General features: G+C 42.6%; 2 protein-coding genes across 10 annotated transcripts in view; both read right to left on the reverse strand.

Annotated features, from left to right (window-relative positions):
* Nucleotides 1–19041, reverse strand: part of USP6NL (USP6 N-terminal like) — a 402543-nt gene that overhangs the window by 314758 nt on the left and 68744 nt on the right. The gene's annotated exons all lie outside the window — the stretch shown is intronic.
* Nucleotides 2690–5568, reverse strand: LOC137563517 (uncharacterized). The gene is made up of 2 exons (XM_068276066.1): nt 5289–5568; nt 2690–4934 (listed from the first exon to the last, which is right to left on the reverse strand). The coding sequence occupies exons 1-2, from the start codon at nt 5551–5553 to the stop codon at nt 2884–2886; spliced, it is 2316 nt and encodes a 771-aa protein (XP_068132167.1). The 5' UTR covers nt 5554–5568; the 3' UTR covers nt 2690–2883.

A 19041-nucleotide genomic window follows, 5' to 3' on the forward strand; every position in this document is an offset into this window, starting at 1 on the left:
ATATGCAGATCCAGTAACGCTCCTGTCTGAAGCTTGTTGCAGATCAGCAATTTAGAACCAACTGAAGGCAAAGTGTCAGCATGACCGGTAACTTTTTTTTTTTTTTTTTTTTTTTTATACCAGTTCACCCCCAAGGGTTTTTACCCTAACGGACGAGAGCAATTTTCACCTGTCAGTGCTCCTCCATTTTATTCCCTAATAACTTTATTACTAATCACAAAAAAATTATCTATACCTCGTTTTTTTTTCGCCACCAATTAGGCTTTCTGTGGGTAGTACATTTTGCTAAGAATTATTTTATTCTAAATGTGTTTTTAGGGAAAAATAAGAAAATAATGGAAAAATAATTATTATTTCTCAGTTTTCGGCCTCTATAGTTTCAAAATTAAACGTTCTCCTGTGGATAAAACAGATACATTTTATTTGCCCAGTTGTCACGATTATTAAACCGTTTAAATTATGTCCCTTTCACAATGTACGGCGACAATATATTATTTTGTAATATAGGGGTTATTTTTCTGTTTTGTTTTTCTTTTGTTTGGTCCACAATTACAAGCCCCTATGTAGTAAAGTAAAAGTAATTTCCCATCATCAAATATAGATTAAAAAAAGCTGAGTCCCTAAGGCAACTATTTATGTATTTTTGTTTAACTGATTTTTTTTTTATGAGGGGGGGGGGGCTTTGGTAATGCAAGTTACTAATTTTATTAGTATTGGTTAAATATGTATGTGTCTGTAGGTGTAATTATACTTTTTGGCCACAAGATGGCACTGGTGAACATTTCCTATCATTTTCCCGATATAGGAAATGTTCACTTTTTTGTTTTGTACATTTAAATACAATGTGACGGCTTCCTGTTTTATGAATGGATGCGGCCGCTGTTCGCGGTCACGTCCATTCACTCCAGGCATTGCGATTGGGTAGAGGACCGCTCGGTCTTCTTCCCCACTCGCTCAACGCGGAAACCCAACGAAAACGGCGGCGGTTGCGGCGCGCACACGTGAGGAGCAGCGGCGGGAACGCGCAACATATTAAAACGTCATGTTGGCATTAACAGGGTAATGCATGACGTTTTAATATGTTACAATGCCGTTAAATGGTTAAAGGGAGAACGCAGCAATCTGCATATCACTGATTACTTATCTAAACTACTACTTTCAAGTGCAACCGAACTTCAAATATAAAAAAAAACCCTCCATTTTCAGCTCCAAAAGGCTCAATGTGTTGTAGACAGCTAGGCTGTGTCACATTACAACAATCTGGCCTCCACATTGGTGCAGAGGGTATATAGTGGTTAGGAGGCGCCCGGTCTGGATAACATCATATTAGAAATTAGTATACTACTATATCCATATATAGAAACAAACAGTGACTAGATTCGTTCCCCTAAGGTATGGAGAGTTTAAATCGTCCTACCTTATAGGTGTTTGATCGAAAACATAAACAAGTGGATATTTACGATTGGATTCGTTTTTTATTGGTGCACTTTGACAACGCGTTTCTCGGCTTGCTGCCGCTTCCTTGGGTCAATACATGTGCCTGTGGGGAATTCCGTACGGGTATCCGGGCGCCAATTACTTTTTAATATACCCAAACCCACTAACGATATTGCACCAGATTGGGCTCCCGGACTTGTTTTGTGTTTTTCCTCTACTACACTACATTGGTGCAGAGGCTGGGGTAATGTGTCAGCTTGCCACTCTCCTGCACTGCCAGTTAACAGATGTGAAGACCGCATAGGTAACCACCAAGCTCAAGAGTTGAGGTATTTCTATCAAGGCAGCCAGAACAGCTGTCCTGAAGGCAGTCTTTGCTTTATGATGAGTTCTAATTTTGGAGTTTGAGCCCGCTTTAACAAAAGATGAAAAGGGAGACAAAAGGAAAAAATCTGGAATTGATTTTTTAGACAAACATTTCTCACACTTTCTAGACAACAGTCAAAAACAGGAAACCCCTGCTATTATGCATTGACCAGCTTTCCATTCAGTATTGTAATGTGAGAAAATAATGTAATGACAGGAGCTGTCTTATAAAATGTGTAGCACAAAACCTTTCCTGTTGCTCGTAAAAAGGAAGCAAAAAAAAGAAAACACATTTACAAATCACACAAATTACTTAAATAATATATAATGCCAATTAAATGTATCCTGTAGGTACAGGTTTTATAGCTACTACTCAGGGGCGTAACAATAGATCCTGCAAGGGATGCAGCTGCAGGGGGGCCCTGAAGCCACAGGGGGCCCCGTCTTCAGAGACTGACCACTAGGGACATGAAGAGAAAAAAATGTTCTGCTCTCTGCACAATTGTTCTAATGACTGCATCTGTTCAGCCACTGATAAGTAATCATGAAAAGTTTTGCAGACAAAGATTTGTAGACAGTCCCCATTCAGGGTCCAGCAGGGTCTTGTGTACATCACCCAGCCCCCATGGTGGGAGGGGGGGCCATCCAAAGTTTCGCAGGGGGGCCCAGTGATTTCTAGTTATGCCCCTGCTACCACTAAGTTGTATAAAACAGAGGCTTGCAAGAAGAAGAAAAGCCCAAAATTACTTACGGTAATTTCTTTTCCAGAAGTCGGAAGGACAGCAACCCTGAGACATGTCTCCCTCCACATTCACTGGACAGGAACTAGATTAAACAATTTGCATAATTAGGTAGGCAGGGCACATACATGTATATATATATCGTTATGTCCTTACCCCCTCAGTTAATAAAAAAGACTCCGCACATAATGATGCTTCCAATAACTTTTAATAAGAATAGCGGTGGGTAGTAAGGGTGCTGTCCTTCCGACTTCTGGAAAAGAAATTACCGTAAGTAATTTTGGGCTTTCCCAGAACGTCTCAGGACAGCAACCCTGAGATGAAAAACAAGAAATAATATTTAGGGAGGGATTACAGCCTGCAACACTTTTCTGCCGAACGTTAAGTCGGCACTAGACAATACATCTAGCCTATAATGTCTCACAAAGGTGTTCTGACTTGACCAGGTGGCTGCCTTGCAAATTTGCTCAACTGATGCTCCTGCCCTCTCTGCCCAGGAAGTTGATACTGCTCTGGTAGAATGAGCCCTGACCGCCGAAGTCAGCTGTTTGCCTTGTTGAGCATAAGATAGAGATATAGCCTGCTTGATCCATCTGGCTATGGTTGATTTTGAGGCCTGTTTACCCCTGAACTTTCCGGCAAATAATACTAATAATGCATTGGAAGTCCTCCAGGACTTAGTGCGCTGAAGATACTCCAGAACACATCTTCTAACATCTAGGCAATGTAACTTCTGTTCCTTCTGATTGGAAGGGTTATTACAAAAGGAAGGCAGAAAAATTTCTTGAGATCTGTGGAATTTCGAAACAACCTTAGGTAGGAAGGAGGTATCTAGACGAAGTGTAATTCTGTCGTCACTTATAACACAATATGGTTCGAGAATTGACAATGCCTGCAATTCCCCCACTCTTCTGGCTGACGTTATTGCTAGAAGAAAAGCAGTTTTGATAGTTAAAAGTTTATCAGAACTATCCACTAATGGTTCAAAGGGTGGCTCACATAGCCCCTGTAGCACAGTGTTCAGATCCCAAGATGGCACTCTACTATGGATTGTAGGTCGAATCCTCCTGAGTGCTTTGAAGAATCTGATGATATCTTCTTCCTCTGCCAATTTTCTGTCAAGAAAGACTGTTAATGCTGAAACTTGTACCTTCAATGTACTACTACTTAGACCTTTCTGGAATCCATCTTGAAGAAATTCTAAAACTGAATTGGAATGACCAGTATCTCTAGAATTCGCCTCACACCCATTGTTGTATACCCTCCAGGCTTTAGAGTATATTTGGCGCGTCACCTTCTTCTTGCTTTGTAACAGTGTTTCCGATAACCTATTAGAAAATCCCTTACTTTTCAGTATTCGCCATTCAGGCTCCATGCTGAAAGATGAAGAAGGCTCAGATTGGGATGCACCGCTGGTCCCTGAGTTAACAGGTCCTCTTGATCTGGAAGGATCAGATGATCCGTAGCTAATCGTTGTAGCAGAGCAAACCACGGTCTTTTTGGCCAAAACGGGACAATCAAGATTGCTTCCGCCTGGTCTCGATAGATTTTGTTCAGTACTCTGGAAATCAAATGTAGAGGCGGAAAAATGTACATTCTGTGATGGCTCCAGCTGATCGAGAAGGCATCTACTACCCATGGTTCGTCTTGGGGACAAAGAGAGCAAAACATCCGGCATTTCGCATTGCTCTTTCTGGCGAATAAGTCCACTTGAGGAACAATCCAGTGTTCTGTCAACTGATGAAACACCCGGTCGTTGAGACTCCATTCGTCCTGGGACAGACTGCATCTGCTCAGGTAATCTGCTAGGCAATTTAGTGTCCCCTTCAGGTGAACCGCTTTTATAGACTTGAGACTGCGCTCTGCCCAATGCAGAATCCTTGATGCCTGCTGTTGCAGTGACTTGCTTCTTGTGCCTCCCTGGTGATTTATGTATGCCACCACTGTACTGTTGTCTGTACGTATCGTCACGTGGGTTTTCCATATCTGTATCTTGAATGCTAGTATGGCTTCCCAGACTGCTTGCAGCTCTCTGCTGTTCGAAGACCTGTTGCTGATCCGGCTTGACCATTGTCCCTGAGCTGTCAGAGAGTCCAGATGCGCTCCCCATCCCCAAGAGCTCGCATCCGTTGTTATGATGTACTGGGTTGGAAACTCCCAAAGATTCCCTGTTGACAGATGTTGTGGCTCCATCCACCACAGTAGTGACTGCTTGACACTCCAAGGAATCATCACTCTCTTGTCCAGGGAGGAGAGATGCTTGTCCCACTTTGATAGGATCCAACTCTGGAGACTTCTGGAGTGGAGTTGACCCCACTGTATTGCAGGGAAAGATGAGGTTATTGTGCCCAATAAGGCCATCGCTTTCCTCAAGGATATTGTTTTCAGACTCTGAAAAGAGAAAACAGACTTTAACAACAAGGAAGATTTTTTGTCAGGTAGAAAAAGTCTCTTATTTGTAGTACATATCTCAAACCCCAAAAATTCCATCTTTTGGAGAGGCTGAAAGGACGATTTTTCCCAATTAATTAACCACCCCAATGTCTGAAGGAAGTCTATGGTGGACTGAGTCTGGGATCCCACTAACTCAACAGAAGGTCCCCAGATAAGTAAATCATCCAGGTAAGATATTACTTGAACAGACTGAAGCCTAAGCCCTGCCAAGACTTCTGCCATGATTTTTGTGAATAGCCATGGAGCCGATGATAACCCAAAGGGAAGGGCGACAAACTGAAAGTGTCTTACCTCTCCTTCTAACACCACCGCAAATCTCAGGAACTGTTGTGATTCCAGATGAATCGGCACATGCAAATACGCATCTTTTAGATCCAATGATGTCAGATAGGAGCTGTCTTGTAGTAGGTTCAATACTGAGCGGATGCTGTCCATCCGAAACTTTCTGTATCTTACTGCGGTGTTTAGCCTTTTTAGGTTTAAGATGAACCTGTAACTCCCTTGAGGTTTCTTTATTAGAAAGACTGGGGAGTAAAACCCCAGTGTTTCTTGACATTTTGGGACTCTCCGTATAACCCTTTTTTCCAATAGTAAGCTTACTTCTGACTGGAGGGCCTGGGCCTGAACTGGAGCTCTTGGGGAAGGGGTCACCCAGAATTGAGATGGTGGTGGGGCTATAAACTCTATCTTGTACCCCTGGAGAATAATGTTCAGTAACCACTTGTTTTCGAACTTTAACTGCCACTGTTCGAAAAAATGAGCTAGTCTGCCCCCCACTGGAATTCTGGCGTCATTGTTTTGTTGGTTGACCTGTAGAGGTATATGGAGTACTGGGTTTGGAACGCTGGGACTTGTTGGGAATCCATCTTCTTCTCTGGTTCCCCTTGTTTTCCTGTTCGCTTTTCCCTGAAACACGAAAGGAACGGTTAGGGCGGAAAATCTTTCTTTTATATGGGAAATTTTTCTTTTTATCAGCGGACCTCTCAAGTGTTTCTTCTAACTTGGTTCCAAATAACAAGCCCCCTTCACATGGAATACTACACAATTTTGATTTAGATGAGGTATCTCCCTGCCATGTTTTCACCCAGATTCCTCTTCTGGCAGAATTAACTAGGGCTGTGGTTCTTGCTGTGAGTCTGACTGAATCATCAGCTGCATCTGATAGATAGTTTGTTGCATGTAAAATTTTTGGGAAAAAATTCAAAAGTTCCTCCCTAGATACCCCTGAGGCTATCTGAGACTGGACTTCTACTAACCAAATTTTTAAAGATCTTGCTACCGCTGTAGATGCAATAGAGGGTTTGAAATTTAAAGATGCTGCTTCCCATGCCCTCCGCAAAATATTGTCCATTTTCTTATCGATAGGGTCTTTTAAACTACCAAAATCTTCGAATTGAAGATCTGATCTCCTGGATACTTTAGAAAGAGATGGGTCTAGTTTGGGTGCAGTCCCCCAAAACCTTTGGTCTTCAGGGCTATAAGGATATCTTTTATTTAGTGATTTAGGCCAGAAAGCCCTCCTATCTGGATTATCCCACTCTTTCCTGATAATCCCCTTAAGACTACTATGCACTGGGATGAAAGTCACTTGGGGTTCTGACAATGTTTCATACATCTGATCTAATGGAGATAAAGTCTTTTGCTCTATAGTAATACCCATGGCTTCATGCATGGCTGCCAATAACTCCTTCATAAAGTCAGTGGAAAAAGCAAATTTCTGATTCTTTACAGTTTTTTCAGCAGATTTTTCAGTCTCTGAGGGTATCTCTTCCAGAGATGAAATATCCAATTCCCCTTCTGACATTTCTGAATCTTCAGAATCGTCATCTTTCCTTTTCCTTTTTAAAGTAGGGTCCCCTATGGGAACTGAACCTGAAGGACCTGGGATATCTGATACTGCCGGGGCTGCAGAGACTGCTGCAGGCACTGAAGGCATTTGTACATTAGATACTGCAACCTCTGGAACCTTGATAGTCTGCACAGCAGACGAAATTTCAGATCTAATCCATCCTTTTAATTCCTTTAACATAGTGGGGGTTTCTTCTCTAACCACCTTTTTAGTACAATCTTGGCATAATACTTTTGAAGAGGATGACATATAATTTCCACATATAGCACATTTTTTCCCCGATTTATGTGTTGCTTTAGAACCAGCATGTGGTGTAGTTCAGTTTTATCAGGTTTATCAGGCTTGTCAGGCTTATCAGCTTTGTCTTGTCTTGACCCAGATTTGGAATCTGATCTTTCCATTTTAGGCTGTAATAAAACAAATAAATACCAGCCATTAGCTCAGCCAAGCCTAATAACCCTCCTAAGGGATATGTAAACAATTACCACAATGTTACATACCAGAGAGGGTACGGAACTTGTCTCCTCAGAGCCCTGGGAGGAAGATCCACCGGCAGCCTCCATAGTCAAACACAAAGTGAGACTAGGACATCAGCTTAATAGCTGATTTAAATAATTGCTTAATGCCCAACCCTTCTTGCATTATGCAAACGTTAATTCCTACCTGCTGTAGTAATCCCCTTAGCGTTCCTCCAGGCAATCCCCTGCAGCTGAGTGTGATGTGTCAGCAGACGCTGACTTCCATGCTGCAATGGCCGCTGGAACGCACGCCGGGTCAGGAACTTCCTGCTTCCGGCTTTCCGACTTCCGGTCACGTGAGGCGCCAGTCACGTGACCCTGGGGCGGGCAACTTCCGGATTCAGACGCCGCTTGTCCTCCGAACACAGCACAGGGGGAGAGGCCAGTGCGTGTAGCATGACCCCGCGCTGAGACAACTAGCCAGCGCCGACAAAGGGGATCACACCAGCCGCGGCTCCTGTGGACTCACATGGGTGGCCAGCCTTACCCCCTACATCTAGCATCCTGCTGGACAGGAAAACAACTGAGGGGGTAAGGACATAACGATATATATATACATGTATGTGCCCTGCCTACCTAATTATGCAAATTGTTTAATCTAGTTCCTGTCCAGTGAATGTGGAGGGAGACATGTCTCAGGGTTGCTGTCCTGAGACGTTCTGGGAAATATATATAAAGTAACATGGCTGTCCTTTTAACATACAAATACATTATAGTAAAAATCAACAAGTGCATTAACTGGCTGAGTTGAATATGAGGTTAAGCACTTGAAAAACAAAGCAGATTGAGAGCCCCAATAGTGCAGTATGTCAAACCAATTGGTCATAAGAGTAAATATATAAGAATATACTTACAAAGGTGGGCTATCCCTGGTAACCACTCAGTAGGCAGGTGGGGAGATTAAACACGACCGCACTCGGGTTAGAAATGTCACTCTTCATAGAAGTAAGAGAGCAACACCCCTCCACCAAGGGTGGACACTCAGAATAAACAATTGTTCAAAAAGGAGGCGCCAGATAAGGATAAAAGTTAAAAACCGTTTAAAAAGGGAGAGGAAGTGGTGAACTTACCTCCCACAAGTAGACACGATCAGTTATTCACGGAAAAATATCTTTATTCAAGAAGACTCCAGAATGATAGCAACGCGCTTCATGGGTTACATACAGCTTCATCAGGTAATATGTGGAGCTTGTAAAGATCCAGACCAGGTATGCGCGCCTCAGGAGAAGTTCCTCTTTAAAGTACCTACCGCTGAAATTATTTATGCTGCATGTTGCAGTCAGGGTCCCTCCCATTCCTCGCTGTGAACCTTTTCAATATTTGAACCTTTTCAATATTTGACTGTCCAGTCGGTCAAATCATCCCCACTGGAAGTGCCCATGGCTGGGCACAAATGCATCTGAACTGGGCGTACCCAGTAAAAGGAAGTGCTTGTGCATGAAACAAACATGTGTGCAAGGCACTTTCTTTCACTGGGCATGTGTGGTTCGGAAATTGCGCATGTCTATTTCATAGCCTGGTGAACTTTCGGGATGCTAGGTGCAAGAAACTGCATAGAACACAAAAGACAACAAGCAGCATGAACTTTGAGAATGTGGTCAGGTTTTTTTTTTTTTTGTTTTTTTAAGTTTTGGCACACTGCAGGCATGCTTTATCACATGCTCTCACATTATGCTTATAAAATACTTCAACATTTATTAATGCTCCCTTTCATCTCCCACACTACAGTTCTTTCCCTACATCCTCTCTCCTCTAGTCCTCTTCACCTATCCTATTTTCCTTTCCTCCCTTCTCCTACCTCCACCATTCCCACCAACACTCAACTCTCCTATCACAACCTATCAAACATTCCTCTTCTATCTCCTACTAACCACTCTTCACAGTGCTTCACCATGTAACGCATTCCCCGCTAACAATAAAAAGTTTCTCAAAACAGGATCTGCTCTTGACCGCCCATGATGTGCAAGGCCTGCAACTAAGACCATCGATGGAAAAAGCAGTGTGATGGCCATAAAGCTTCTCAAACTGTCACTGAGCTGCTGTCAGAGACTGAAAAAACTAATTTAAAATAAAAGCACGAACTTTAGATGCACATACCAAAGTCCAAAATGGAAGTTATCTGTGAAAAAAAAATGGTCTTGAATGCAGCGAACAATAGGCTAGGTGGCCTGGCAGTTCATGCTCACTCTGCTTAGAAGAGCCTGATGTACTCTCTTATGGAAGCGAGAAGCAGGAGGTTTATTTTTGCAAACACAGATAAATCAAAGTAACGGTGTAAAATTCCAACAGTCAATAACTTTTAACCCAAAATAAGTTGGCTATAGAACTGTGCACTAGTTCCCTTCCATGATAGACTGATGTGCCCATCGTTTCAGAACACAGGTTGCGTAAACTATGTTCAGCAAACTGAAAGGTCATCTGACAAACTTCCTTCTCTCGGCACAAGATGGCAGCACTCATGCAGGCAAAAAATAGCAATTTTATGACTAAGACAAAACAAAATTAAAATAAATTGTGAAATAAAAATGTACTATGCTTAAATCATAAAAAGGAATCCTGCATCTAGTGTAACTTAAATATACAGCCCCTTAATGAAAATTTCAGGGACAGTAGGCCTGCATCCAAGCAGTCATGACATCATTGTACATGGGACATTAGTGAGCAGATTGGCATTGCCACTAAAATGAGTGTGAGCGCAGGCTTAGTGGAAGTAAATTGCACCCCGCATCAGCTGATGGTGCTGGAAGAGTGCCAGGAGGCCAAGATCCTTGATGATCAATGGCCTTATATACACACACTCTAATGATGATCACAGCAACTTTCATACCCCATGTTTCCCTTCACATATGTTGATAAAATATATAACAGTGTAAAACTTCATAAAAAGTAACTAGATACCAGATTAAAAGTTCAGAAGAAATATAGTCCACACACGGATAAATACCCATTACATACTGTGACTACATGAACTACATTCAGTTATGATGAAAAGCAGGATGGCACAAAACTGGAAAAACGGCTTGTTCATACCAGGTGAACCCCGATGAAGGATATTTTTTGAGCACACAATTTAGGTTATAGAATTCATCCTTCCGTTACTTAGCAGATCATTAGCTTGCGCTTTTCAGTACAGAAAACCTTCCGACAGGACAAAAGGTTACATACATTTTTAACTAAAACTAGAAAAACTACATGAAATGACCATTCAGTACGGATTCATTACACACAACACCATTCTAGATCAGGATATTAAAATGCATTGTCAAACAAGGATATCGCTATGAGCAAACTGCCCTGAAAAGTAATATTGAAGAAATGTTGCTGTGAGTGGCATGAAAATGTAACTGCTCCTCTTTTTTAATGAAATAATGTTTGGTAATAAAGAAGAAGCAGATCATTGTGACAGACGTATATGAAGGCTACGGAAAGGTCTAGTGCCTAAGGCTTATTAAAGACAAGGCAGAGCCTGGCAATGCATCAGACGTTTATCTACTGATCAATAAACAAAATGCAGACAAGATTAAAACAATGTGATCTCTACAGACTACTAATAAGCAAAGTCCTTTAATAGGACTTTAAAACTTCAAGTGAAGATGGCTACATATTTCAGATGACGCTTGTGTGATATCAGTTATCACAGCAGGATAAAGTGTCAGAGGGAGAACAGAATCAGACAAACACACACAGCCCCCTGCTAGGGCTTTATCATGACTGTGCTATTATTCACATGGTTTCAAATTCGATACTGCCATACCAGTGAAAACACTCTGGAGAGATCTGTGATGTGGCTCAGAGATATCTCTAGAAAGCAAGTATGGATGCTCTCCAGCTAGTGAACGGCAATAATGTGGTCAGAACTACAAATCAGATTTTTCTTCAACTCATTCTAATCCTGTGAATACACCATACATTTTTATGTTAGATTTTTCTGTTAAGGTGGCCATACACTGGTCGAAAATATTTCGACCAGTGTTGAATATTCTTTGTTTGACTGACGCAAGTGGGAGTGAGAGGTGGGGAGGTGCAGTACACAAGCAAGATTTACATTACTTTGTACTGCGTCAGGCAGCTACCGTGGAAAAAACATCAAAATCGGACATGACTTCAGTTGAAATTGTATCTCATACCTGCTGGTGCAAAGAAGAATAGGTAGAAGAGCAATACTGGAAGTTATTGCTTGCCTCTAGTGTATGGCTAACATTAAAGCAAACCTTTACTTAAAATAAACTAAGATAATTAATTGTATGTGTAGTACTAAGGATGAAAAGAATATCAGTAACAGAACATTGTCTCATATTTGTATTTACACACTGTAATATGTTGGTACTATATAAATCCTATAAATAATAATACAAATTTGTATTAGTAGTTTAAAGGTGGCCATACACTGGTCAATTTGCCATCAGATCGACCAACAGATAGATCCCTCTCTGATCGAATCTGATCAGAGAGGCATCGTATGGCTGCCTTTACTGCAAACAGATTGTGAATAGATTTCAGCATGAAATCGATTCACCATCGGTGAAGCTGCCGCTACCGCCGACCTTCCCCCCCCCCCCGCATACATTACCTGATCCGGCTGGGGCGAGTCCCCCGGTCTCTGCTGTCGTCTCCTCTGCGCTCGGCTCCAGCATCCCTTCCTGACCTGGGAAGTTTAAACAGTAGAGGGCGCTCTACTGTTTAAACTTCCTGTCGGGACAGGAAGAAGTTAAGCCTGCCGGAACCCAGCGGAGAAGGAGCAGTGGTGACATGCGCCGGCGGAACAGGTAATGTATTGCTGCTAGAGTCGGACATTCGAACACCGCTGTCGACGCACTCCCGACCCGCCGTCGATCGAGGGAAATCTTCCCCACGGACGGAGTGACTGGAGCGATCGATTTCGGACGGAAATCAATCGTTCGGTCAGCGTTTGCGCAACAATTTCACAGCAGATTCGAAAACTGAATATCGGCGTGAAAATCATTAGGTGTATGGGCCCCTTTAGACTTTCTATAATTAGATTATTTTCTGTAGAGACTGGTCATTATCTCTGGTGCATTGTCTTCTGGTTATCTCCTGCTGAGTAGAACAATGCCTAATTGCTAGGCAGATAGATGGTTAGATAGATAATTTCCAACATGTTGGAAATTATCTATCTGGCAGGAAAATCTAACAGAAGATCTAACAGAAAATTGTATCATGTATTCCCAGCATAAGACTGCTTTAGACCTCTTTTCCATGAGCAGCTGAAGGTGGCGAATTCCCTGCCTGTCAGCTGCTCCGGTCCACTGGCTAGGCACTTGCTAGTATTCGGCAGGGGCGGTGGACAGGCGGCCACCCTTATGCAGTTGCAGTGCTCAGATGCAACAGTAGATGGTTTTTTACCACCAGATAACACCACCTTGTGTCAAACCTTCATTTATTACATTCAATTAAATGCAGCGGAATACCAGTATTTGGTAATATTCAGGATGTAAATCAAGGAAAGAAAAGATTTTACAATGAAAAAACACAGGCTAACTCCTTCACAAATAATATAAAAATAATATTTTAATTTATTATTACATTCTTTTCACTACAGTTCCTCCTTAAAATAAACCTTGCAGAGGACAGGTCAAAAGATCACTAGCCTGCTCTGTAAAATCACTTAGAATGCTGAGTAGTGTGTAAACTGCAACTATTACAGAATGATGCAGTGTTATAAAAAAATTATATAACTGAAAATAAATATGAGAATATTTTCTTTGCTACTAATGTTCTAAAGTAAAACGAATTATCTCAGAAGTTTATTTTCAGTTCAGGTTTGCTTCAAACATTTTCTACTGTGGCACATCTTATCCTTATTTGTTTGATTTGCACGTTTTTTAAAGAAAATATGTTTTATTTGTTTTTAATATTTAAAAGCACTGCTCAATTTGTAACAGTTAAAAAGCAGGAAGTAAAGCAGGGATTCCAGCAGAGGAACTTGTGTTGTCTCCATACTTCAAAGTGGCTGAAGCTCAAACACCCCTGACTTCTTCTGTTTTTTCCTCCATGAATTTAATAGCAGGATGTTCCTGGGTTTCCACCTCTACTACTGCTGCCTGCCTGATGGATTCTTCAAAACAAAATACACTACATTGACCATATTCTTTCATTAACAGCAAACCAGTGTTTTAAAAAGCATTCTAAATTAAAAATGTTACAATTGAACAGAAATGTACACAATACATTTCAACATAACTAGACTGAATAAATAAGAGGAACTGACTGAAGATCACTATCTCTAATAAACAATGTACGGTAATACAAATATTTGGACTCCATTCTTTAAATAGATCATGAACTAGTCTTAGGACTTGTATGGAAAAGAAAATTCACATTTTAGGCCATATTTATGTAGATAAATTTAAAAAGGTTCACAGACGTTAACGCACCACCATAAAAAAAAAACATCTTACCACCAAAAAATACAGTAAAATCCCCCATTATCTGGCAACAAAGGAGATTGTCTGAAGCTGAAAAAGTCTAGTTTCTGGCGGCTTGAGAATATTAAAAATAGGCCTAGCTAAAAACAGTACTATAACCCTCACACTATAAACTTACCATAAACGTTGTATTAATGTTGAACTACTATTATTAAAAACAAATTAAGTCAAAGGGAAGACTTAAAGAGAGTCTGAAGCGAGAATAGATCTCGCTTCAGACCTCATAGCTAGCAGGGGCATGCGTGCCCCTGCTAAAACGCCGCTATAGCGCGGCTTAACGGGGGTCCCTGTCCCCCCAAACCCCCTCCGTGCAGCGGGGGAGCGCTTCCTGGTTGGGGCAGGGCTAACCGCCGCAGCCCTGCCCCATGCGCGTCTGTCAGACGCGTATCTCCGCCTCTCCCCCGCCCCTCTGAGTCTTCTTTCACTGAGAGGGGCGGGGGAGAGGCGGCGATGCGCGTCTGATAGACGCGACTGGAGGCAGGGCTGCAGCCGTTAGCCCTGCCTCCAGGAAGACAATCCCAACGACCAACTTGCCAACCATCTTTTGCGGGGGGTGGGTTGGGGGTGAAGGGACCCCCGTTTAGCCGCGGGATAGCGGCGTTTTAGCAGGGGCACACGTGCCCCTGCTATATATAAGACCTGAAGCGAGATTTAGTCTCGCTTCAGTGTCTCTTTAAAGTAAACCCGAGATGGATGGAAAGAAAAGATTTATACATACCTGGGGCTTCCTCCAGTCCCCTTCAGGCTAAATCGGTCCCTCGCCTGGATCTTTCGCTATGGGTTTCAGTAATTGAATCAGTTGGGGCATAGTGCGCGCATGCGTGGAGCGGCAGCGGAAGCTCAAAGGGGTAGTGCGCGCGGCTGGACTGCACCGACTGGCTGAATTACCAGGACCCATAGCGAAAGATGGAGGCAGTCGAGGAGGACTTCTAGCCTAAGGGGGGCTGGAGTAAGCCCCTGGTATGTATGAAACTTTTCTTTTCATCTGTCTCAGGTACACTTTAACTTAATGTAACAGGTTAATTATTGTATAAAGAGGCGTGAAAGTAGATTTTTGCATCCTGCAAGGCCAGGATTTTTTTTTCTGGTTGCTTGAAAATTTTGGTTAAGTGAGATCTGGATAACTGGAGTTTTACTGTAACTGTTATGATTAGCCTCCCTCACAGTAGAATCATACAGCCTCTGTATGTCAGTGTATATAAGCTGTGTTTTTCAGTTTTGGTCAGGAACCAGTCAGACTAAGGCTTTTTATAAGTTGAAAGCTCACTGTATCATCCTGATTCAAAACGTCTTGCTTTCACAGTAGAATCAAATTACTATTGGCTAGCCCTGTGCAATATTTTTAGCTTATGTTTCTGGACCCTCCCCCATTCTTTTCCAACCAATGTGCCTTTACAGTTTGACTTTCTAGGCTCCCCTGTGTGGGATGACTTTTATATGCCATTTTCCTGCACTTCTTTGCACTATTACCACTGAAATGTTCAATAAAAATTTTGAAACCAAAAACTGTTTAAGGAAGAGACCTATGGCTATCTTAACTCTCCCTTATCTCAAAGCAGCCAGAAAAAGTAAATTTTAGCTCAATTAAGATTCAAGAGTTTATTGCACTAAGAAGGGTCAGACAAAGCGCTTCCCGGGCATTTTCAGCTTACTCAGGTCAACAATAAACAAAAAGTGCCTTAGGCCATATAAAGTTAGATTTGAGGCCCTCAGTCTTACATTCTCTGGCCAAAGGCTCATTTAGTGGTTATTACTGACCTGAGGAAACAGGAAATACCTGCAAGACATGGTTTTCCGATCCCAATATATGCTATGAACTCTTGAATCTCAAAGAGAAACCGTAATGAAGGATTGAATGTCAGTATACCAGGGTGCTAGCATCACACTGTGGCAGCCTTGTTGCATTTTGGGAAATAACAGCTGTTTCCAACTGCCAAAAAAGTAGCATCTCCTTCCGCAGACTTCACCGGCCAGCAGAAAAGATGTCGCCATGTATTAAATGTCAGAATATAAATCAGGGAGAGGAAAGATTTTACAATGGGCAAACACTAAATAAATCATTTATAAATGATTATTGTAAAAAAAAAAAAAGTCCTTTTTTTTTCCATTACATTATTTTTACTGGAGTTGCTCTTTAAGTTATATTGGCCGTTTTAAAGTCCATGGGGGAGGTAAGCCAACCATAACGCTGCTTTTTAAACAGTTTTTATTTTATACATTTGGGTGTCTCCATCAATTGCTTCTGATTACACCTCTGTTGGGAGGTTGTATTTTAAGAGTAGTTCTTGTCCCTTGGAACTGACTAACTGGCAGAAGTGCAAAAGTTAAGGACCCTTACAAACCTGAACGAGGGCGGGACCTCTTCTTTAAACCCCATTTCTTATATTTCATTGTCACCTGAAATTTGTGAGTTACTCTTTACCTCATTTATCCTAGTGTTCTTATATATCGCACTATTGGCTCCTGTTTTTTTGTTTCCCTTGTGTTGTCTCAGTCTATGGATTACCATGGCCCACCCCCTTCAGATCTGAATTTAATGTCACACTATAGTCTTCTGCTGTCAGTACAGGGCACATGAATGTGTGTGCTCAGTATTTTGTCAGGCTATTGTCTTCCACTGCCAGTCCAAGGCACATGCAAGTCATTCACAAAATGAATTGTAACGTTAAGGGTCATATGAAAAATGTTTGTAGTAGGGCATTTCCTCAGTAGAACGCAACAGATATTTGTAACATTTAAAATACATGTTTAAGCATACACATAAAATGTGCATTTTATCCCACAGTAAAATGCACTAAAAATGTCCTTTTTTCCTATGTCACTGTCACTTACAGTAAGTAGTAGAAATTAAATAGCTATGCACGGCCGTTTCCAGGGCCGTGCTACCCGTGCGGGCGCCCTGAGCGCATTGGGAAGGGGGGGGGGCGCTGTAATGGAGGGGGAGCCAGCCGCGGGGAGGGCAGCCCGACCTCTCCCTCCCTTCCTCTCCGGGGCCGCCCTCCATGCTCCCCCCTCCGATGCAGAGTAATTGTATCAGGAAGCGCTAGTCACAACTTACCTCCCTGAGTTCCTCTCGCCGCTCACTAGCCGCTGGACTCCTCTCTGTATAGACGCTGATACACACACTGCTTCCTGTTTAGCTGGAAGCAGCATGTGTATCAGCGTCTATACAGAGAGGAGTCCAGCGGCTAGTGAGCAGCGAGTGGAACGCAGGGAGGCAAGTTGTGACTAGCGCTTCCTGATACAATTACTCTGCATCGGAAGGGGGAGCATGGAGAGTGGCCCCGGAGAGGGAGGGAGAGGGAGGGCTGCCCTCCCCGTGGCTGGCTCCCCCCTCCACTATGGAAGAGGGGAGGGGGGGGTTACCTACCTACCTACCCTGGGGGGCAGCTACTTATTTAATCTATACTGGGGGGGAGGGGCAGCTACCTAATTAACCTATACTGGGGGCAGCTACCTATCTAACCTAAACTGGGGGGCAGATACCTAATCTAACCTTTACTAGGGGAAGCTACCTATCTAACCTAAACTGGGGGGCAGCTAGCTAATCTAACCTATACTGGGGGGCACCTACCTAATCTAACCTATACTGGGCGGCAGTGGCACCTACCTAATCTATCCTATACTGGGGGGAAGCTACCTATCTAACCTATACTGGGGGCAGCTACCTAATCTAACCTTTACTGGGGGCAGCTACCTAATCTAACCTTTACTGGGGGCAGCTACCTAATCTAACCTATACTGGGGGTCAGCTACCTAATCTAACCTATACTGGGGGTCAGCTACCTAATCTAACCTATACTGGGGGCAGCAACCTAATCTAACCTATACTGGGGGCAGCAACCTATCTAACCTATACTGGGGGCACCTACGTATCTAACCTGTTTTGGGGGCACCTACCTACCTAGCTAGCCTATACTGGTGGCAACTATACTGGCTACTTATATTGGAGACACATACCTAACTAACCTATGCTGGAGGCAACTATTCTGGCTCCCTATTAGAGGCATCCACCTAGCTAACCTGTACTGAGGGCACCTACCTATCTAACCTATACCAGGGGCACCTGCCTCTCTAACCTATACTGTGGGCAACTATACCGGCTACCTATACTGGAGGCACCTACCAGGCTAACCTATACTGGGGGGACCTATAGCTGGCTACCTATACTGAGTGCAACTAGACCTGGCTAACCTATACTGCAGACATCCATACCTGGCTCCGCGCGGGGGGGGGGGGGGGGGCAATTTTACACCCTCGCCCTGGGTGCATTTTAGCCTAGAAACTGCCCTGTAGCTATGACAGGTTTTAGACTAATCCATCTCCTTATAAGGAATTCTCAGCATTTCCTTTGTTCTCCTCATGTAAGACTATTTTGGCAGTTGCTGTCCAGAGCGTGCTTTTGAAAAAATAAATATATAAAGGGACACTTGAGAACCCCTCTTGAGGGTATGGACTAGTTCAAAATGTGTCAGACTGTTTGATTAATAACACCTACTGTAAGTGACAGCAACACAAGAAAGAAGTAATTTAGAGATCATTGTTCTCTGAAATGTCTCTGCCAAGAGTCTAGTGTACACATAGCCTCTCCAAACCTACCCCATGAATAGTGAAGATCTAGGCCCATATGCAATTCACTTTTTCTCCTTAGTTTTCTCCTAGGTGATATTTTCACAAGTTGTCATAAAATGCATTTTAAGCCTCTTGCAAACAAGAACTTTTTAAATTGTACAGTGCTTAAAAGTTATTTTAAAGTGAATATGAAAATTATCCCCTAGGAGATAACTCAGGAAAAAATGTTTTATTGTATATGGGCCCCAGAGTGCTAGATCTCTACAGAGCACATTGTTCTCCTCCTTGCCCCTTCTGCAGTAACCCAACTCCCTCACCAAATTCATTCTAGTTTCTGCCCTAACCATTTTACTCAAACCACAATCACTATAGTGACAAATAACATACTATCTGCAAAATCTGCAAGGTCTACTATTCTATAGTCTTCTTGACCTGGCTTCAGTCATTGACACTGCTGATCATGCTTTACTACTCCAATACATTTCCTCTCTAGGCATTCAGGGCTATGCTATCTTATTGCTTTCTTCACATCTCTGTGAAAGAACATTTAGTGACACACATTCTACCACCAAGTCAATTTATTCTCTCTGTTGGGGTGCCACTAGGCACAGTCCTCAAACTTTTATCCATTCAAACCTATAGTCGTCGTCGTCATCTTA

Source organism: Hyperolius riggenbachi, chromosome 3 (assembly GCF_040937935.1).
Source record: "Hyperolius riggenbachi isolate aHypRig1 chromosome 3, aHypRig1.pri, whole genome shotgun sequence".
Classification (NCBI taxonomy): domain Eukaryota; kingdom Metazoa; phylum Chordata; class Amphibia; order Anura; family Hyperoliidae; genus Hyperolius; species Hyperolius riggenbachi.

Excerpts from the sequence above, each read along its gene's own strand:
- LOC137563517 (XM_068276066.1), bottom strand. The coding sequence starts at position 5,553 with ATGTCAAGAAACACTGGGGTTTTACTCCCCAGTCTTTCTAATAAAGAA. Across the intron at positions 4,935-5,288 it reads CGGTGGTGTTAGAAGGAGAG|AGTCTGAAAACAATATCCTT; the intron begins GTAAGACACTTT and ends TTCTCTTTTCAG.